Source organism: Labrus bergylta, chromosome 4 (assembly GCF_963930695.1).
Source record: "Labrus bergylta chromosome 4, fLabBer1.1, whole genome shotgun sequence".
Classification (NCBI taxonomy): domain Eukaryota; kingdom Metazoa; phylum Chordata; class Actinopteri; order Labriformes; family Labridae; genus Labrus; species Labrus bergylta.
In genome coordinates this window covers 23,938,982-23,960,787 of record NC_089198.1, presented here as the reverse complement: position 1 = coordinate 23,960,787, position 21,806 = coordinate 23,938,982, and the positions used below count along the sequence as shown (strand labels likewise).

The window sequence follows — 21,806 nt, the reverse complement described above, 5'->3', positions numbered from 1 at the left end:
AGCATATACCGGGTTAATCAGTATTTTCTTGCCGCCCTTCTGCTGTGATTGTCTCTTTTTGTCATTCACTAAGGAGCAAAGTTTGTGCATTTGTGCATCAACAGAGTAATCACTACAGGTATCAAGCTTTGTTTTGTTGTATTAAGTAACGCACACTGCAGAGAAACTAAAGCAAACACTTCACATAGCCTTTAGCAATATGTCTATATGACAGACAGGCTGTGATAAACATAACAGCCAACAATTTTCTTTTTCTGTGACTGTCAGACAAACGTAGAGAGGCAGCAGGATGTTCTCACACACACACACACACCTCTTTCCCATCTTCTCTTTGCAGATGAAACAAGCAAACAACAGAAATCTGCCAGACAACAGAGAAATAGATGGCCTTCCCAAAACATTCAACCAATGGCTGCTTTTCAGAAGCTGCAACTGACCTTGCATAAACGCTGCCTCAGATAAGATCCTATTCACATGTTATCTACTGCTCACTATCTGTTCAGCACTGGTGGAGAACACGAGAGAGGAGACCAAAGAGTCCAAGACCCTGGACGCAGGAATGGTTATATACTATGAAAAAGAATTAGCCCTTATTACATATTCAAGTAGTAACACATAAGTGTCATTAATCAAAACAAATGTGGCCTTTACTTGATAGAAAAAGAGGTAAGTGTCATTTAGTTAATCAGAGAGAATATCACAAGGTCAGTGAAGTTTTGAATCCTTTGATGAAAAACCTTAGAGCCATTATTTGAATCTGTTTATATTCACTGAAATCTGTTGTGTTGCTGGAATATATTTTTATGTTTACGCTGCAGCTTGCCTGACATTTAAGCAGGGGCTTTTAGAAATATGTTTCCTTACTTCTTGTGTGCTGAGAAATTAAATAAATAACCACAACTTGCTTAAGGTTTTAAGTACCGGTAATTAGTCCAGAGCTATTTTAAGAGCTTCCGTGATGATGTTATTGCAAAGTGTCGACACTTAGAGCTGTTTGCCGTAGCTTTACTGTCAATTTACCTCACAATGTACAACCTAAACTGCCCTACCTACTTGATAATAAGTCATGTTGCAGTAAATTTGTCCATGTTTACTGCTAACCCGAAAGATGATTTATGGTATGGATGTGTCTCAAAATTGTCTGGAACCTCACCGGTATCATTGAAGTCAATACAACTGATCCAAGCTTAGGTATGATAGTGACAAATTAGCATGAAATAGTGCTTTGGAGGAATCTGAATGTGCGATGAAAGGTTTAATTTGTGGTCTGATCCTTCAGGTACCTTGAATCACATCCATCAGGAATACGGAGGCAACAACATACAATTTATAGATGTGCTTAAGACACGATATAAAATCATTTTTGATTCGTCTTAAGGTTTTATATAGTCATTTGACTGACAGTTTTGGAGAAAATCAGACTTATATGTGTTTAAAGGACATTAAATACTACTGAAGTCAGAAGAATTATTTGGGGAATAAAACGTTTAAGTCCCTACCTTTAGTTTAAAAAAGTATGTGTTTCATGATCAGTAGATGCCAAAAATGTTGTAATCAAATCTGGAATAGGTTGGTGAGCTATTACACAAAATGAGTAGAGCAGTTGTTAACTTGCGGCCAATTTGGATATGAAACTCTATAGCCTAAAGACAACAGCAAGAAAATATATAAAACTCAAACCTCCAGGATTAAACTCAAGCTAAGCATAGAAATGTAAACAGGGGCACCCTGGTAGCTCACCTGATACAGCATACCTATAGTTTAAAGATGCTGGCTCCGCCGCACATCTCAAGTTCTTTTCAAACTCTGGCACCTTTGCTGTAAGTAGTCCAATCTCTTGTCCAGCGATGTCCTTTGTTTACAGCCCTTACAACCTAACACATGCAAAAAAGTAGCACACAAAAAAAGATAAAAAGAAATGTAGCACACCATTATTTAATGAAAAAGTATGGCACCGCTATAACAATCAGCCACCACAGTACCACCAAGTAAAACTTGGTGCACATTCAACGCTGTGCACTGATGTGTGCAAAGTAATTGAACTGTTTGTATGGTATTTCGAGTTTTAGTTTTGTTATTATCTGATGAAAAGATGTGTTAATCATAATATGCTAAATAAATTAAAACCAAATGCAGGAGTATGAAGTGTAAATACTACTGGGCTTTTGCAGGTAGTGCCAAATAGGATTTTGTATAGACATGAAATACTTTAATGATATTTAACACAGAGCTCCACAGTATAAAAAATGCTTCAAGACTACAGATTAACAGGGAAAAATTCCCAGACACATCTGCATTTTGTACGACAGCTCCATACTTAATCAGACAAAATGACAGTGGGGATTCTGGGGCTGGGGTACTGGGACATGCTTTAATCCAGCCTTGCTCAAAGTACCATACATATTTAATAAGCATAGCCTAACTGTGCATTCATCTATCTGAAAAAAAAAAAGCACAGGCCTTTATGAAAATCAAGATTGAGTTTACAGAAACATTAAATGTGACAATAAACGCTGGTCAAAAGGATTTCCCTGTAAATGTTATGGTATCTTGACATATTCGTAGGTCATAAATATCTCTCAGGCTTCAAGCTATATGGAAGATTACAATGGATTTCAGTGGAAGCTACTTCAGGAATGTATCAACACAAACACAATTTCATGCAGTCTAAAAACTGGTTTAAGTGTGCCACCAAGTGGACGCTATTGTTATGTGCAACAGTATAATTTGTATTGGTATAATTACCTCAATACACGTTTACAAAAGTCAGTCCACGACCGCAAAAAAAAACAGTATATTTATATAAAACCTGCCTTATAAAATAATAACGTCGAGTAGGCCGTTTAGCGTTAGTTATACCCCTTTAGTAATTTCAATGTATTAATGGTACCTTAATGTGGCGCGAGCAAGAAAAACAAAGCAGGTGATCTTAATCTGTCACTAATTAAGGCAAACTACATAAACAGCGTTGCACGAGCCAGAAAATTTGGATTACAATCTTCTTGATAAGGTATTTAAAATAGCTTAACATTGTCGAATTCACAAACTTGACAGTATAAAAAAATGACTAACGACATACCTAAGAGAAAGGGGAAGAACCCAGGTGAGAAAAAGGGCAAAAGAAAGGCCAAAAGAAGAGAGACTTATGCGATGTACATCTATAAAGTTTTGAAACAGGTGGGTAAAAATAGTGCGGAATGCTTTCTCGCTTTTCCCCGCTTGTCTGAAATACCACTTAAAGACATTTCCCTATGCTTTCACAGGTTCACCCGGATACAGGGATTTCAAGCAGAGCCATGAGCATCATGAACTCCTTCGTGAACGACCTGTTTGAGAGAATCGCCACAGAAGCGTCCCGGCTGGCTCAGTACAATAAACGCTCCACCATCACTAGCAGAGAGGTGCAAACTGCAGTGAGACTGCTGCTGCCCGGGGAGCTGGCCAAACACGCCGTGTCTGAAGGCACAAAAGCTGTCACCAAGTACACCAGCTCCAAATGAAGGCTGCAACACACTACGAGTTAAAATTACACTACGAGTTAGGATACTGGATCAGTCGCTTTGTGACCCGATAGATGTCAATAAAAGCATATAAAATGTGATTGTTGATTTATCTAATTTATTCCTCCACTATTATCAAGAAGTAAAGCAACACGCCATTATAACCACTAGATGGGGTATTAGCACATTTTACATAATAAAAGTAGGATGATTTAGTCTTTGATTAACAGTTTAGAGATTATGAGCCCAAAATTGATGCATGAGCTGTAATTTCTATTACACTACAGATATAAATGTTTATATTTACAAACCGAACAAATGTAGAAATGTTATTTGGTGGAATAAACTGTTTAGTGTTACAAATTATAATACATGAAGTCAGCATTGCATTCATCTTTCACACCGTTTTTCTCATCATTAAATAATATACGTCAGTGAGATTATGCTTTATGCCTTAGGACAGTCTGAACACTTCTGCAGTGTTTTTGTAATTTAAAAGGATATTACAAGGAGTCCATTGGAGAGCCTCCAAGTCTCTCAAAAGTCAATTGAACACATCCCCACACCAGCCAACACTCCAGCTGGCCTGGCATTGGATTTAACAAACAGTACAGTAAATAGAAACTCACTGAACTGTCAACATTGAACTTTTTAGTCTGTTCTTATTTTTTACTCAAGTAGGCTACCTAGTAGAAAAGGATCACAATATACCGCAGATAAAAAATAATTACACTAGGTCTACTTGTAAAAAAAATCTGTCATCCACTTTTTATCCTTATGTCAGATATGTTTACATGTTGGCCTACTTCTGTACAAAAGGAGAAGGGTTTCTTTCTGTAAGTCGGAGAGGTCGCCAACAAATGATCCGAGATCACACCATAGACTGTATAGACCACAGACTGTATAGACCACAGACTGTATCCATAGACTGTATAGACCACAGACTGTATAGACCACAGACTGTATCCATAGACTGTATAGACCATAGACTGTATATAGACCATAGACTGTATAGACCACAGACTGTATAGACCACAGACTGTATCCATAGACTGTATAGACCACAGACTGTATAGACCACAGACTGTATATAGACCATAGACTGTATATAGACCATAGACTGTATAGACCACAGACTGTATAGACCACAGACTGTATTCATAGACTGTATAGACCATAGACTGTATATAGACCACAGACTGTATAGACCATAGACTGTATATAGACCACAGACTGTATCCATAGACTGTATAGACCATAGATTATATAGACCAAGGCTGGGCAACTTTGGTCGCCGCAAGGGCCACATTCATTCAATTCTCACTGCCAGAGGGCCAAATTGTAGGATACAAAAATGATTACAGTCAATGTGTCCGTCTCAAATTTACTCAACATATACCAGTGATCAAATATTATTATGGACATATTTCTGGTTTTCATGCAGATTTTCATGCAGATTTTGTCATGTTTTCGTCATGTTTCCAATGAATCGACCTGAGGGCCATGTTGAGGGGGGCCGCATGTGGCCCCCGGGCCGCCAGTTGCCCAACCCTGGTATGGACCATAGACTGTATAGACCAAGGGACACATGCTCCGACAGGTGCCAAACATAATTTGAGGGACTGTCGTGTTAATGGTTATCAAGTAAGCAACAACCCAGAGCTAAATCAATGATAGACAATGTGGATTAGCAGCTGAACTTGTTTGGTATTTATTTTATAATGCTATTTCCTGAGTGAACTCCTCACCTTTACAGACCCACGAACACGACTGAACAGTTGTTTTGAGAATCAACTCAAGCTACTTTTCGGGTATGTATGTATTCAGTAACTAGTAAAAGTAAAAATCCTGATGTAAATCAGTGGCTACAACTAGCTAAAGGTTGACAGGAACAAGGAACAAGCTATCGCGCAAAGTGTAGACTAAAAAAAGTCTTTTGACTTCACTTACCGATGCTTGGATTTTTTAGAAACCTTAAAGTCTTAACTAACTGCACATACGTTTTCTTTTGACAACAAATTAACAAATATAAATTAACTTGTTTTGGTGACTGCCACTGTTAAAGCAAAGATGGCCATCGGAAACTACACGGTCACTTCGTTAGGCCACAAATAGGCCTATTGTATTCTTAATTTAAATTTCCTGGATACTTGTTCTGCATGGGAAAAAAAATCGACTTATATTTAAAAGGAAAATGTCTTTCTATAGCCCTAATGGCTGGAAAAAAATAAAACTACAACATGAGAAACTGAAAAACGTGGTTCATGTTGTACAAAAAAAACATAATTGACTCAACTCAATTGTAAAATATACACACATAAAATAATCTTTGTAAATCTTCAAGTAATTTTGGCAATAAATGTGACTGATGTAGACATATAAATGTAATTCCTCAGTGTTTATGTACTTTTTAAAGCTGCAAAGTAGTCCAGTCTATATTTGGGCCTATTTAAACCTTGATAAGATCCATTATTTACTTAGCTTATAAATGTATGTTGCCAGGCTTTTTATAAAGTGACAGAGGAAATAATGCAACATTGTATCCTCATTGTTTATTCTAATCAGGTCTTTAAAAAGACGACACTGTCAACTGAATACTACTTGATTACAAGATAATGACACCAGCTTTTGCACAGTCCAATCTGCATAAAATGCAGGAACTGATAAAGGTCTCTCTAATAAGGATGGTGTTTACATCAAGCTTTACATACACCTATTAGGCGACCCTTGTCAACATCCTAAGCTGGGCTCACTGCAATAATGCACTTGATGTGACTCCCACCAATGACTGTTATTGTTGAGATACCCATTTTGGTTGTTTCCCAGTATTCTTGGTAATGATATGAAATCAACGGCTGTTATTATGAGGGGGATACAGTCTTTGATGGCAGTGACTTTGTTCGTGATTATCATGGCCATTTAGGTTTTGTATCTTGCAACCTTCCCCATATCCCCTCATGCCCATGCCAAGTGGTAGTCATTGCTGTCTCCTTTAGGCAGACTGCTATGAACACATTATAGATGGGTGCATTAGTGAGTGATGCAGAGCCCAGACTTGCTTGCCTTGTTTTCGTGTGAGAGTGCATCATTAGAAAATGTTCCACTTGGCAGGGAAGCGCGTATTAACTGCAAGCGCAATGAAATGAGGTTGTGATAGATGGTTAAAGTTATACACGACTATTAGGTTGAAATATGAACCTCTCAATTGTCATGATGAAACAGAGGGCTATTTGCGTGGTGATCAGTGCATTAAGAGACAATTGGAATCTGCAAAGACCGATACAATACATTATAGGTAGTGGGCTCAGTGCTGAGAGAGTACAGAAAAAGTAATCATGCTTCCACAGAGTAGTTTGGAGCTACTGTTCAATTCAGGGCTCCATAAATTCATTTAGGTTCTCTACCAATATCTTGAGCATTGTGATGAGACCTGGGGGAGATTTGCAAACAGGGCACTGAGTCTAAACCATATTGTGGACTGTGATGAGCCATACATGTGGAAGTAAACCAGTGTTGATTGGCCATAAAAGGAGCTTTGTGTCCTTATAAAATGTCAGGGTCATAATGACAAAAAACAAAAAAATCAGAATAAGCTAAAATGTCAATCAGGAACAGTAGACCAATGCAGCCTCTAACTCCCCTTTAGTTGAGGTCATGAGCCAATTAAGCATGCTCACTATCTCTTCCCATGTTTCCATGGTGAACTTCAGACAATGTATCTCAAAAACTTCCAAGATGTGAACTGGTATGAGCAAATTGCACATCAACTGCTCTTAAAGTAAAAGACTACATTGTACATTTACCAGACTTGATTTGACCACTTCAGATAGAATTAGAAATAAGCTACATATTAGTCATCATTATATAAAATACCTGAGGAATAATTGAATGCTCTTGCGTCATCATGGTAACTCTTTTAAAACTTAGATTTTTCTTGGTGTGCACTGACTCTGTCTTAGACTAACAACAGATCCAATTTCAAACCCATTAGCATTTAATATTACTGTAATTACTGTGTACATTTCATTATGTTCTCAGTATATTAAATGACTGCTCAGTGTGGAGGGAGGGCTATAGTTTAATCTTTTTCTGTATTACTGTATGCCACAGTACTCAAAACAGCATTAAGAGACACATAATCAGAGGGAACTAATTGCCTATGATTCCATAAATGAAGTGCTTCACTCTCATCAGGGCCGTTGCTGATGTCCAGCCTCTCACCGCCTTGGGAAGGGAAGGCAGTTGACCACCGTGCAGAAAAACCAAGGAGAGACGGCTACTGGTGGGTAATGTGAGAAAAGCAAAGATTTAATATGTCCACAGGGGGGCTGTGAGGGCAGGGGGTGTTACTATTGCTGATGTTTTTTTGTTGCCATCAGCGTTGCCTCCGCTGCTGAAAGGAAAAAAAAAATAAAAGAGAAACACGAGTGCCCACCATTTGAGAAATGAATTTATCGAAGTCGCTGTCTTTTTCCCCATTAGTAAGTGTTTAGTTCAGCGTTTTAAATAATTGCGTTACCAGGAATGATATTTAAAATACATTTGGGAGTCAATGAGGCGGGAAAGTGCCTACATGTTTTGCTGATGACACCCGGGCCATTTGGAAGACATCAAAGTAGAGAGGAGGTAGCCCAGATGCATATTATAAACTCATTATGTATATCATTTAAAAGGATGTACTCCAGCCGCAAAAACAATATTCCTAGTCTCTCTCTGGTAATGTGTGTTTTCAAAGTTGAAACTCTTACTCGCCTTCAGTTTAATGTGGCATCTATTACCAAACTGTAACATAAAATAAATGACCTTGATTTCCATACCAGAACAGTCGTTAAGGTATAGATGAGATGCAGGGGTGCTTCTGTGTGTTCAAATGGCAAAGAAGGTGAAAACCTCTCAGCAAATATTATAAATTTATATTTCTCCACCTGTGGTGCTGACCTGGTTTTCCACAGAGCTTACAGGGATCTTGATGGACTCCAACACAGAGGTGGATAAACAGACGTTCAAATATATGTATTTGATACACTGTGTATCCAATACGGAACAAACACATCTGTGTGATTCTTAGTCATCCTTTCCTGCCATGAAAACCTCTCCTGGGTCTAGGGAGTAAAGAGATGGAATCAGTTTTAATTGAAGTGTTCCAGAAGTATTGGAAAAATGGCGGTCCATCAGTCAAAATAGATGTTTATCAGAAGCTTAGCGAGTAAGCTTAAGAGGCTTAATTATGCACCATCCCTCCACCGTTAGAACTCTACACGTACGGCAGAGTGACACAGCGGTTGCCAGTCATTCAGCCTAATGTTCTAATACAAGGAGCCATGTGGATACACAAAATCCATTAAGGCTGTTGAAAAAAAAAAAAAAAATGAAAGCAGAGAAAGACATTTTGCAAACACATTCTCACGGGGTCTTTCAAGTAGGGCATCCATGTTTGCTCTTCCTCTAACAGAATTTGACCTTCAAAATTGCCCAAATGTTTAAGTCAGCTTACTTACTGTTTGAATTAAACAGTAAAAGGAACCCTTAGTAATGCATCATTTGGATATAACAGGGATTTAACCCTTTGTATGGTCTTGCCTTGCTCTGTACATTTAAAGTAAAAGACGTCTAAATGCACAAAATACAGTATACTTGGAAAAAGTTGTTTGTTGTGTGCTAAAGAAATAAACCTCCTATTTGCGGTTATTAAAGGTAAATTCAAATTTAAAATGCTCTTTCATAGCAAAAGCAGCAGTGGTTACCAGATTTGAGTGTCAACTCATTTATAACTTGCAGCCTGACACAGAAACATTTCAAGGCTGTAACTTTGCTGGAGGCAAACAGGAGAGGCTCAAGTGTCTGCATGTGAGGCATAAAAATAGCATTAGTTGTCACACTGCAGGGAGGGTCACATACTGAATATCAAAACAAGTCTGTGAACCAACCTTGTGAACAGCCAGCAGGCACATAGTGGACATTAGCCAGGGAGAAAGAAACAGCAATAGAGATAAAGGCCTTTTCAGAGTCTCCTTCCCTTCATCATACACGTTTTACAAAACCACTTTCCTCGGTGAGAGGCGAGATATCAGCATGTCGCGAGGCAGCTTTGTCTTCACACCCATGGCCTTACGCTCTCTTCAACTTGATGAAGACATGCTGGAGAGACACAAGTACAAGAGGCAGCTTGCCTCCCATCAGCTCAATAACTACCTGCTGAAAAAGGAGGCCAGGGACAGAGCACCGCTGAGGACCAGCACGGCCCTGCCTGCAGCTGTCTGCCAGGATGCGGTCGTCCAAAATGCTCTGTATACCGGAGACCTGGAGGCTATGCAGCACCTCTTTCCTCGAGGATCCACAGCAAACCTCATCATCGAGCCACAAGGAGGGGAAATGCGCTGGGTCGCCACAGGAGAAGGTAGGAGATGACATATGTCTTCATTAGGAATGAATTTAGAAATTCTTATGATTGTGCACATCATCATTGCCTTTTCTTTTCCTGGAAATTAGCATACAAAATAATGAATCCCTGGTTTTACATGATTTGAATTTTCAATGAAGAGCAATGTGTACATGGTGCATCTTACTCTGAGGCAGCATTAAAAGAATACAGAGCAATATTTATAGCATCCATCATATGTCCATGACACAATCTGACTGGATCCTTTCACCTATGGCAGAGTGAGCTGCTTGCCTTTTGATTTTGCAGAGGAATTATATTTTGTGTCCATTTTAGCTTGTTGGATAGCTAGAAATGATCGTCCCTTACTTCAAGTTCAAACGTTGGATAGATACGCTGTGCAATGCTGAATATTTACAAAATCATTCTGTTGTCAAAAAACAGTTATTTTCTCCTTTTAATTATTTGAATGCAGAAGAGCTTTATTGATTTACTTCAGTGGTTTAGCTGAGTCAGTGTGCAGGTGACATGTAGCACACTGATCATTGGCTCTCACATCACTGCACTGGAGAGGTCCATCGGGTCAGCCAAAATATCACATAACGCCACCCTGAAATAGCCCTGTGTGCACAAACAACCAAGCATAAGTGTTTATTTCCTTCATGAGAAAACACACAACTTCAACTTCAAACTACAGCATAGCTGTAGAGCAAGCTTGAGTATGGCATATGTAGCTCCTAAGATTAAGTGGCACAAACAGAAGAAGTACCGGAACGACGTGATCGCCACAGCGAAAGCCAGTGGCTGTGTTCTGCAGTTCTGGAACTCTTTGCTTGTGGGCGATGAGCTGACGATGCTCAGTATCGTAGACGACGACGAGTATTGCTACCTTATTGATGCTGTTTATGACACCAGCAACATAGAGGAATGGAAGAACTTTAGATTTAACTACAGAGGCCTGAGTAGGTTTGCCAGAGATTTTGGTTTTATATCAAACATACAAAAAGTTGTGCTGAACAGTCATGGCCTTACTTTTTTTTTTGGCTATTGGGCTTTTTTTTAGCATTATTGCATGTTTTATCTAGGAATTTAAATAATTCTATATCTAATGTTGTGGATTATTTACATCTGGCATGTCAGCTCAGTTATTTACAATGAAAGGGTTGAACGTAAAGTTGACCTGATTCCAACTGTTCTATCGGATTTCAGGACTTTGGTCTCTGAGTTATGAGCAGGAACTGACCACACCACTTCACATCACCGCTGGCCGAGGCTTCGCAGACTGTCTGAGACTCCTGCTGCAGCGGGGGGCCAATGTAGACCTGGCACCTGGAGGCACCACAGCCCTGCACGAGTCCTGTGAAAACAGCCAACCAGAATGTACCAAACTGCTTCTGATTCACGGCGCCAACGCCAATGCTGTCTCTGAAGATGGTCTAATGCCTCTGCATGTTTGCTCAAGCCCTGAGTCTTTTGAGTGAGTAAAGTAGAGAGAGTGTATTCCCTTAAGTGTGTCTAGAATAAACTATGTGTAGGCTGATGCTTTATGCAGTGAGTCTTAACCCAGGATACTTGTGCCCAAGAGGGTACAATTCATGATTTGGTGAAAAGCAGGCTAAGTGGAAGTTGTAAGAGTCTTATCAGATAAATGCTGAAACATTAACTGGTGGCTCATTAGGAGAGTCAACAAGCCAGTAAAGCTAGCTATACCAACATTTTCTAACATGAATTAGCTGTGGCATGCCAGGCCTACTGATCATACAAGACCAAGTTAGACTACAAAGTCCCTAAATGCTTAAATAGATGTGTCCTTTTTTGCTATTTCACCCAACTTTTTAGAAGGATGACAGACTTTAGAGCATCATCAAACTAAAGTTTGCTAACAGCTAGCATAAGCCATCATTAGATCATTGTATTGCTACACCAAGGAAGTATGTAGCAGCAGAATCCCTGGTTGGACTAATATAAGCAAGGGTGTAATAATTGCTAAATCAATACAAGTTTTCTCAAGAGAGAGATGATCGTTAAGAGTTACGTTCTCTTACTTTAAAACCATCGGCTACTTCGGAGGGTCAAAATCTAGCAGGGAGAGTATTGTAAAGAAATAGTTAAAAGTGCTACATAAATAGATGAAACATGGAGCTCCCGCTAGATTCAAGATCACGGCCTTGTGAAAACTTTAGCTACAACATCCTATTCTGAATTTAAGCTATATTACTTCATATTTTAATGAACTAAATATGGCGTATGTGATAAAGGATTATGAGTCAAATAAAACTTCCAGGAATGCCGATTGATACATGTGTGATACAACTTGTGCAAAGTTACAAAACAAGTTTCTGTGATTCTGTCTGCAGATGTGCCAAGTATCTCCTTCAGTATGGTGCAGCTATTAATGGTCGCACTCTAGATGAAAATGACACACCCTTACACGTGGCAGCCAGGAATGGCCTTCCTGACCACGTCGATCTCTACCTGCGCTATGGAGCCGCTGTGAACAAAGAGAATGACGAGGGTCTCACCCCACTGAACGCAGCTTGTTCACAACCCCAGGAGCTGCAGGAGCTCCAACATTACTTTACAGTGTGCCAGATGCTGCTGGGGGCCGGGGCCAACGTCCACACCATGGACCAGGACAAACGCAATCCTTTACACATGGCCTGTAAAAACGTCAACCCAGACATAGTGGATCTTCTCCTGGCTAGCGGTGCCTGTGTTAACGACATGGACTACGGTGGTGAAGCTCCCATGCACAACATCCTAAAGGTGGTCTGCTACAAGTTTTCCCATCAGCCTGAGAGGATTGTGCGTGCTTTGCTTAACCATGGTTCTATACGAGTGTGGCCTGGAGCTCTGCCCATGGTAAGAAATAAAAGTCTACATATTATATAGAATAATTTATGGTGAAAACGTGTGCACATACATTAAATGAGGGGTAAAGCATTCCAGGATGGTTTGTAGCATAATTGTATTTTTCAATGCGAACCAATTATTCATCAAGGTGGCTAATTTAGTATAATTAGCAACTTGAGCACATGTAACACCTTGAAATTCTTGAAACACTTAAGACTTCCTTGGAAAATTCCAGACTTCACAACTTCACAATTCAAATCATTCCCATCTCATGACACAACATGAAGTGTTGCACTCTCTGCGGGGAACAGACTACAACTATCAGTGAACCCACGTGCATGAGACAAAATGCCTGGTTCCTAATTAGGCAAGTGTTAATAGGAGATTAATTAGCACTAATTGCATAATTTCCAGTTAAACCCCTGGAGGGAAGACCAATCTGTTCATTTCACAAGTGTTTAATTACTTTATTTCTTCAGTTCTATGGAGTCACAGGCTCACTTAGGAACTTCAGTGATGATTATATGACTGTGTAGCTGTGGTCTGTGCCTAAACAAAGACTAACACTACTAATTCATACATGTTTCTTCTAGGTTTTAAAGCACTGCTGTGTGTCTCCACGCACCATCGAGGTTCTTCTCAACGCTTACAGTTTCCTTAAAGTCACGGACACGTGGGTGGAGTCTGTGTCACCGGAGGTGTTTAAGGCAAGCTTGTTAATTAATATTCAACCAGTGTTGCTAGCAACCCTTAAATCAATTTCAAAATCAAGTTTTTTGACTCACTGACATTGACACATATTCCCTAATACCTTGAGGATTATGTATGAATGCTTTTAAATACAGAATCACTCCCAAGTAAAAATGCAATAATGCTGTAAATGATTAAAGGAGTAGGTAAATTGTGCAAAATAAAATCTGTTTGCAGGTTGTGTAGGTTCATTATAGCTGTAGTTTATGATATGTGACTTTCAAATGATCAACATCTATAATAGGACATACAGTAGCCAATATATTTTTCTGAATGTCTTGCTTTATTTTTGCTACATGTCCATTGCTTAATACCACAACAACTGAAAGTAAAATGAAACAACTGAAATCAGGGCTCATGAAATGATTTCATATTCATCTTTTTCATCAATATTTTTTCATCTCTATCCAACAGGAGCACAAAGACTTCTACGAGTCTGTCTTCTCTCTGGCAATGACTCCTCGCTCCCTGCAGCACTTGGCTCGCTGCAAACTCAGAAATGTCCTGGATGGCCGAGTACACCAGGTGGTCCCTAAACTGGATCTGCCAGCCTTTATCAAGAATTACCTGCTGCTGGAGTACAGAGGTTTTATCCATTGAGAGCACTGTGCTGAGCTTTTAGTTAGTGAAATGGAGAATGAGTGCTGCAATTTGTGAGAAAGAAGTAGCTGTTCACATTTTAAATAGTGATTTTTTTTTTTTTTTAAACTAGGGACATCAACGGCTAGCACTGAACACTTGAGACACTTTTTGATTGAGGGATTTTTCATCATTCGGCTCAGTTACATGTTTGATGTTTCACCACAAGAGGGCGCTGTAGGCTTGAGTGGATAAACTCTATAGCGTATGTGCAATTGTCTTTTATATTTTGTTTATTTTAAGATCACGGTTTGTATTATAATTCTGCACTTGAGAGTTAAAAGATAATTGTATTTTTCTACATAAATATATCAACATAGTTTGATATTTATGCGCATTAGGAGGATTGAGGATAACTATCAAATGTAGGCATAAATAATGACTCTCACTGACATGACTGTATTTAGGACTTTTATATAAAAGAAATAAGCTTGATATAAAAATAAAACATACCTATGTGACAAATGTTCTTGGACTTTTTTACTTTTCTTTATATGTTATGTTACCTCTCTCTTTCCTCGGTCCTTTCTTTGCTTCGGCTTGTAGCCTGGTGTTTTGTGTCATTTTTCCACATTCACGGGGTTTTGTCCAGAAGAAATTGTTTTTATAACATACAAAAATTACTTGGAATAAAATCGCATTAATCCTTTGTATTTAAACAATTCAATGTGCAAGGGTAGCTATCAAATCAATATTTAAATATGAGTAACTACTGCATAAAACACATTCAATAAAAATAATAAATGTACTGTCTGAACGAGATTCCGATACCCTTCTTCTTCAACCGAATTATTTAAACTTTGACACGGTGGGAAAACGAGACACAGAAAACGGAGGGTATTCAGTAAGGCACCTGTCAGTCTCCATTCAGTCATTTTTAGAAAAAAAAAAAGTCCTCTTTGAGGAATCGTTATGGTCACATTAAGCACAATTTGAATTACCTGCAGGACTAATTGATCAATTTACCTTATACTGAAAATAACAACAGTGAACAGATTTAAGTAGTAGTAGTAGTTTTCCTGACACAATTAAAACTTGATAATGTTGTTGGAACATACTTCAGATGCTTTCATGTGCTATAGGTCATCCAGTAGTGTAAGACTTTTGGAGCAAGAAAAATAGATCCGAATGATGATTATTTTATTTGCATATACATTTGATTATTTTCTTTTTAAAATGGGACTAATAAAAAGTGTAAAGATGGTTTCACTAGATCAAATAGTGCTGCTGCTGCTGCTGGAGTCACTCGCAATTATAAGAATTAGCCTGGCCTGGCCCTCCATCTCTAATCAGAGCCGCTGGTGATATGTTTATGTCCTCGTGCAATCAGACGACCGGTTGGAGAGCCCGGGCACCCAGGACTCAATAGGGCTAATCATCATCAGTTCCCATTGCCATTTAAAAGGTGAAATGATCTGCGATTAAACTTGTGCTTAAAAGAAAGAGAAAAAGGATTTTTTTTTTCTCCCTACATGCATTTTTGATCAGGGGTGAATTTCATCTCCTTAAACGCAGAAAGTGATTTGTGCATTATTTAATCCAGAAAAAAAAAACTTTACGCATGATTTACTTGATAGATTATGCGTTAGAAATGTTACAGTTTAATATAAAACTATTTTTGAAATAAACCGCCTTAGCTACAAAAAGAAAAGAAAAAGCGAAACCACTTCGATTTGACTTTGGCCACAGTGTCCACGCACTCTGCCGTTGACCTCGCATAAACCTCCTTTATCTGAATCTAATTTCGCGCAGAGTATCTCTCTCCAGGGAACAATTGTTGCAGCACTTCTCTTTTTTTTTTCCAAAAGCCTCCAAACGCATTGTTTTTATCCGCGTAGAAAGGGCCAGAGAGCGGAGAAACATCTGCCTCTCCTCCCTCCTCACTCTGATGCCCATCGGCCCCAATATTCCAACAAAAGGCTCCGTTGTTTTACGCTGTCCCTTGAATCCAGAGTAATTACTTATCATCAATCAAAATTAATAATAGCTGATTGGGTTGGTGTGGTCAACGATTATAGAAGGGGAAGGGCTGGAGCAGTCTCTCACACCGTTTTGCAGTCAATGGTGAACCTGGCAAAAGGGGGGGGGGGGGGGGGGGGGCTTGAGCGAGGAGGGCGGGGGGCGACCCGTCTATTTGGTCTCCACTGGGAAACTACCGCCTCTCAAGACGGCCAAAAAGTCAGAGGCTGAATAAGGAAATGAAGCGTAATTTGAGGAAGATGGATGAGCCCCCAGGGAAACACCCCCTTTTCATTCCTCTTGTATTGCAGATGATAACCAATGCGCTCTCACCCTCTCTCTCTCTCTCTCTCTCTCTGCGCACACACACAGTCACACACTCGGAGCATGGGGAGAGGGGCGGAGGGAGGAGTTGGTAGATAGATAGAGAGAGCGTGTGTTTATGTCTCAGTGTGTGACAAATAAGAGGGAAAAGGTAGCGACAGGGCTCACAACAAAAGCGCAGAGGGAGAGAGAAAGAGCGCAGAGATCCGGAGAAGCAGTCCACTCACTCCCAGGAATGACAACACGGCGGAGGATCTACTTTCTCTCCGCTCCGTTCTTTCACTGAAAGTTTTACGCGTCGCCCAGGGAAAAAGGGACACCTGCTTTTTCAAGTTTCCACTAGTAAAAAAAAATACTTGCCTGCAACATGCAGCGACCAGGCGGCCCAGGGACAGCGTTCTCAATCGACTCACTCATAGGGACTCCTCAGCCCAGACCGGGACACCTGCTCTACACGGGTTACCCCATGTTCATGCCGTACAGACCTTTGGTTATCCCACAAGCTTTATCCCACTCGCCTTTATCGTCTGGGATACCTCCTCTGGCGCCTTTGGCTTCTTTTGCGGGACGCCTCACGAACACGTTCTGTGCCAGTTTAGGACAGGGGGTGCCGTCCATGGTCGCGCTCACCACCACGATGCCAAGTTTCTCGGATCCACCGGACAGTTTCTACCCACCACAAGAGCTCCCAGGCCCGCGTTTGAGCGCAGCAGATCCCGGGGCGAGGAGGCTGGAGAGTCCGCACTCTGACGACCTCCACAGCCGGGACAAGAGCTCTGATCTGCTCAACTTCTCAGAAACTTTTCAAACTATATCAGGTAAGCTTGGGCTCATTGTTTATTCAATGTATTTTTTATCCAAACTAAACCGGAGGGTCGTTGCGTAAAAAGTGAGCACTGTGCGTAAAAATGTGTTCAAATAGAGAATGTTGGTGTCAGTTTAAATAGAATTGGGCGATCCTTCATCAGTTTAGTCAGACCTGGTGACATTGAACTAAAAAAATATTCCTTTTACAGTCTTCTTTTTTAATAGCAGGTTTGATGTAGGCCTACAATATTACCACATTTTCTTCATATGATAACGAATTTGAGAGCATGCTTTACATTTCAAATAAACGAAAGTTGTTTGGTTTAAAGGAGAAATTTAAGCCTGTTTCAAGTTGCCAAAAACTTGCAGAACAACCCAGTGTTGACACAATTTGCAGGCCAATTACAATCCAGTTTTTATGCTACCTATTAAACATTTAAAGTTGTTTTCAGGGTTTCTTCAACAGCCTGCAATGGGCCAATAATTGATGTCCTCCATCATCAACAGAGACTCAGTGTGTTTCTTCTTTCTCTTTTATCAACATTTTAGGTGAGACCAAACTGTACAGCTCAGACGACGAGAAGCTGGACCGAAAATCCGCAGACACCGCTTGCAGTGACCGGGAGGACAGCTCCGTGGACAGCGAGAACGAAAGTTTCTCTGACGGGAACAACTGTGGCTCCCTGTCCCAGAAGAGCAAACTGAAAACCGGCTCTCAGGAGGCGTTACCCACCGGCAGCTCTGCGGGGAAGAGCCGGAGGAGACGAACAGCTTTTACCAGCGAGCAGCTGCTGGAACTGGAAAAGGAGTTTCACTGTAAAAAGTACCTTTCTCTGACTGAACGCTCGCAGATCGCACACGCGCTTAAACTGAGCGAGGTGCAAGTGAAGATCTGGTTTCAGAACCGCAGGGCCAAGTGGAAACGGATCAAAGCCGGCAACGTGAACAACCGGTCTGGAGAACCGGTGAGAAACCCCAAAATAGTGGTCCCCATCCCAGTGCACGTCAACAGGTTTGCAGTGAGGAGTCAGCACCAACAAATAGAACAAGGGACCAGGCCGTGAACTCAGAAAAACCACAAATCTTCAAGAAAGAAAAAACACTTACATGTTGAACGCATGACGCACAAACAGGAGGAGCCGATCATCCTGCCTGAGAGCAGAGAAGAAGGAACAATTATTTGGCAACATGCTTTCATTTTTATTTATTCTTCTGTGAATATGTAAATATAAATGGGTTAAAACTGGTACAAACGGGCACTATGAGATGAGACTGTAAAGATTTTTTAAGTATTTATTTGTAGGGCCAAAATGTTCTGTTGTGCATGTCCTTTTTGGTGAAGCTGGATTTTTGTTTTGTGTTTCGTACATTTGTTGAGCACATTTGCATGTCAAGACGGTTTTACGTTTTGTTTGGAGGCTGTAGGTTCCACAGTTGACAGCAATTTGTGAAAAAAAAAAAAAGATGTGAAGGAAATAATGACCAAACAAGGGACAAGTGTAAAGTATATTGACCTAATAAATCGCTTTATACGAAAGTTTGAATCCAGATTGAATCTTTATTATTCCGAATATAGAGTAACTATGGTTTTGTTTTGCGCAAATCTATCTAATCAAACAATTCATTTCAACCAGGCACATTATTTGATATTTCTGAACTAAAAAAAATAATTAGGCTAAATTGATCATTTTTTAAAATCCTAAGCACATCATTTTGAATTTGTAGTTTTGAATAGACGTTAACAAAATTATGTGATGTGGGGTATTTTTATGATTATTTCAAGCGATTTCGTGCGGGAGCTTTTAAAGTTCTCCAAACATTGAACGTTTTATGGGGTTTTATCTTCGTTTCATTCACACGTTTTTTCGTTTAAATAATCTGACGCTAAAAAATATGTGTTTCAACCCAGAAACATCAGGACCTGAAAGGTATAGTTAGTTTAAAAAACTAAAAAACATCACTGATTGATTTGTCTTCAGGAGGCCGGATTGTCTCAGTTAGACTGATGGATCGTCATTAGACTGAACACATTCAACACACTGTAATACACGTTTCTATCAGTCACTGCTCAGGGAATATCAAACCCACAGCACCTCTCCTTAACACGTTTTTTTGTTGTTGTAAAATTATACAATTACTGTGTGCGTAAAATATATATATCCTTATCATTTTATGAGACATGAAAAAAGAGGCTCAAAATCAAATTCAAAACATGCAACAACAGCAAAAAAGTTGAATTTTCTGTAAAATGTTCTAGTTTGTCAAATAATGGATACAAAACGGAACTTGAATAGTGTCATATTGTAAATTGTATATTTTCCAATGTCATGTCATTTGATATTCACTCAGATATTCTGACACCTGTTGGTCCTTTAAAAGACTCATACTGTTTTCTGGTAGCATATTTGATCAGCTTTGACAAAATAAAAATGTAACAAACGACTGGTTTAGAAGTAAAAACCTATCATTAAACATCTTTACCCATCACAACATTAATCTTTACCACCTTAGTGAAAAAGGAATGGAAATCTCCCTCGCTTGAATCACATATGGAAACTTCCATTGCTATTTTAAATTTTAGAGCAGCACATTTAAATAATATGTAGTTAAAAGAATCTCTGACCACATAGGTCTCCTTACAGGAAAAGGTGGAAACATTTCCTGATGTTTTTATGCAAACCTTTACATTATGCATGCTTCTCTCTTGGTTTGGTTTTCTCTGAACTGTTTCCAGAGAAGGCTCATGTTGGAATAATTCACCTCAGCTCAGATGAGACAAAGTGATTAGTTGTTCCAAAATAGACTCAGGCCTGGAGCCATGTTAAACTTAATGCAGTAGCACCTGTTGAAGTGAGAATAGGGCCAGATAATTCAGATTTTTAATTAGTATAAATATTTGATCAAATTAACCTGCCTTATTCTCAATACACATTTAGCCAAAATATGATGTTTTCTATTCCTGATTACAGCAGGGGAACACTTTATTCTCTTTCTTTTAATTCTTCCATGGATGCCAACTTCGAAAAATTAATTTATGGTCTGACCTCAGAGTGTACACATACATTTGGTGACCTGGGTGTCCATGAGTAGTAAACTTTATTCCGCTGTCCACCTCATATATCAAGACTGTGACACTGGGATGGGGATTGAAGGAGAGATGATGGTGTGAGGGAGCAGTCAGTGGAAGTTTTATTAAGTCCAACAGCTGACTAATACAGACGGTTCAATTCCACGACGTTGTGCCAGAGTGCAAAAGGCTATTTCAGTGTTTATGAGCAGCCCGGTGGAGGTGACAAGGAGCCATGACACAGCACTGGGGTCATCATTGTTGTTATTATGGACATCCTATAGATGAAGTGTTTCATTCAATTTTTTTCTACCAAATTACATTCTGCTCAAGTTAGCATCTACTTCTAATAGTATTTGTTTATATGAAACTATGCTTACACACTGACATACACATACAAAATATCACATGTACACACTCTCAAATCTAAAACAACATTACAGTTTTTTTTTTGGGTCTTCCTCATTTCTTTTCAATCTTAATATGACATTGGTATTACCTTGTTACTTTCACACCAGTCAAGCTTAATGAATAGAATTAAACTGAATTGTACCTACCTCTGAGTTCAAAAAAATGATTTTTCTTCTCTGAACAAAACAAGACAGTATTTGTATCATTCTGCGATTCTTGAATACTTGAATCACAAAGTAAAAATATCAGAATATGTCTCCAGCAAAGATATTGAACTATTTCCACATTCCTACCTGGAGAGAGGGAGAGTAAGGGAGAGTAAGAGTAAAGCGATGGACCGCATTACTGTCTGTTTCTGAGAGTGCAGCCTGCTCAGCGCTGACTGCAGGCCTGACTTCTTGGGAGGGTCCGGACGGCAGCGGCTACAGTGATGTATGGGCAGATGCATCAAATCGCACAAGATAAACAAGCGATGAGTTTCATCAGGGCCATCATAGCTTTAATTTGGCTGCCTAATGAGTCAGATCTAGTGGCGGAGATAAGAGTTGTCAGAGGCCCGGCTCTAATGAATTTCTTGCCACTTGTAATCAAGGTTGCCTGTCTGAGGGGGGATGATTAATGGAACCCTGGAGGATTCCCTCGGCCCTCAGCCTTCATTACAGCTAATGCATTCTCAGGCAAATTAACAGAGAAACGCAGGCGAAAGCCAACGGGGAAGAGGAGCGAGCAAGAGAGATAGAGAGAGAGAGATGAAAAGAAGAAAGGGAGAATGGGAGAGAGGGATGGGAAGGGAGTGTTTATGTAAGACAAAAGGAGAGAGAGGAGGTGAAGGAAAAGGTGGAGATGAAGCAGCCCGGGGAGAGAAACAGAGGCAGGGATGGGCTGAAATCCTCTGATAAGAGAAGGGTTCAAGGATATGGAAATGAAAGAGCGCAGATAAGAGTTTGGGTCAGTCAGAGAGGGCAGGGGGCAACATGGATGTACTGGTCAGACATGATGGAGCTGAAATTGATAAATGGATGTTCAGATCTGCATGGAGAGATGGTCGGATGGAGGGAGCAGGGTGGGTGTAATTACTTCTTAAAGAGGTTAAAAGGGTGAAGGGAGAAGGAAAAAA

General features: G+C 39.8%; 3 protein-coding genes across 4 annotated transcripts; all 3 read left to right on the top strand.

The window, feature by feature from the left end:
• The first annotated feature begins 2,963 nt into the window (after positions 1 to 2,963).
• Positions 2,964 to 3,601, top strand: zgc:92591. The gene is made up of 2 exons (XM_020649564.3): positions 2,964 to 3,177; positions 3,264 to 3,601. The coding sequence occupies exons 1-2, from the start codon at positions 3,064 to 3,066 to the stop codon at positions 3,498 to 3,500; spliced, it is 351 nt and encodes a 116-aa protein (XP_020505220.1). The 5' UTR covers positions 2,964 to 3,063; the 3' UTR covers positions 3,501 to 3,601.
• Positions 3,602 to 9,408: 5,807 nt separating this feature from the next.
• Positions 9,409 to 14,861, top strand: asb10 (ankyrin repeat and SOCS box containing 10). 2 transcript variants are annotated; one of them, XM_020649536.3, is made up of 5 exons: positions 9,409 to 9,897; positions 11,089 to 11,356; positions 12,237 to 12,741; positions 13,326 to 13,439; positions 13,897 to 14,856. In XM_020649536.3, exons 1-5 carry the CDS (start codon positions 9,573 to 9,575, stop codon positions 14,080 to 14,082), a joined length of 1,398 nt encoding a protein of 465 aa, XP_020505192.2. In that variant the 5' UTR covers positions 9,409 to 9,572; the 3' UTR covers positions 14,083 to 14,856. The 2 variants fall into 2 exon arrangements, with proteins under 2 accessions (XP_020505192.2, XP_065809399.1); XM_065953327.1 differs by lacking the exon at positions 9,409 to 9,897 and adding an exon at positions 10,516 to 10,841 and having other exon boundaries at positions 13,897 to 14,861.
• Positions 14,862 to 16,493: 1,632 nt separating this feature from the next.
• On the top strand, positions 16,494 to 18,748 carry gbx1 (gastrulation brain homeobox 1). The gene is made up of 2 exons (XM_020649566.2): positions 16,494 to 17,222; positions 17,761 to 18,748. Exons 1-2 carry the CDS (start codon positions 16,772 to 16,774, stop codon positions 18,273 to 18,275), a joined length of 966 nt encoding a protein of 321 aa, XP_020505222.1. The 5' UTR covers positions 16,494 to 16,771; the 3' UTR covers positions 18,276 to 18,748.
• The last annotated feature ends 3,058 nt before the right edge of the window (positions 18,749 to 21,806 follow it).

Coding starts and splice junctions, on each gene's coding strand:
- zgc:92591 (XM_020649564.3), top strand. CDS start 3,064: ATGACTAACGACATACCTAAGAGAAAGGGGAAGAACCCAGGTGAGAAA. Junction 3,178..3,263: donor TCTATAAAGTTTTGAAACAG/GTGGGTAAAAAT, acceptor ATGCTTTCACAG/GTTCACCCGGATACAGGGAT.
- asb10 (XM_020649536.3), top strand. CDS start 9,573: ATGTCGCGAGGCAGCTTTGTCTTCACACCCATGGCCTTACGCTCTCTT. Junction 9,898..11,088: donor CTGGGTCGCCACAGGAGAAG/GTAGGAGATGAC, acceptor ATCGGATTTCAG/GACTTTGGTCTCTGAGTTAT. Junction 13,440..13,896: donor TGTCACCGGAGGTGTTTAAG/GCAAGCTTGTTA, acceptor TCTATCCAACAG/GAGCACAAAGACTTCTACGA.
- gbx1 (XM_020649566.2), top strand. CDS start 16,772: ATGCAGCGACCAGGCGGCCCAGGGACAGCGTTCTCAATCGACTCACTC. Junction 17,223..17,760: donor AACTTTTCAAACTATATCAG/GTAAGCTTGGGC, acceptor TCAACATTTTAG/GTGAGACCAAACTGTACAGC.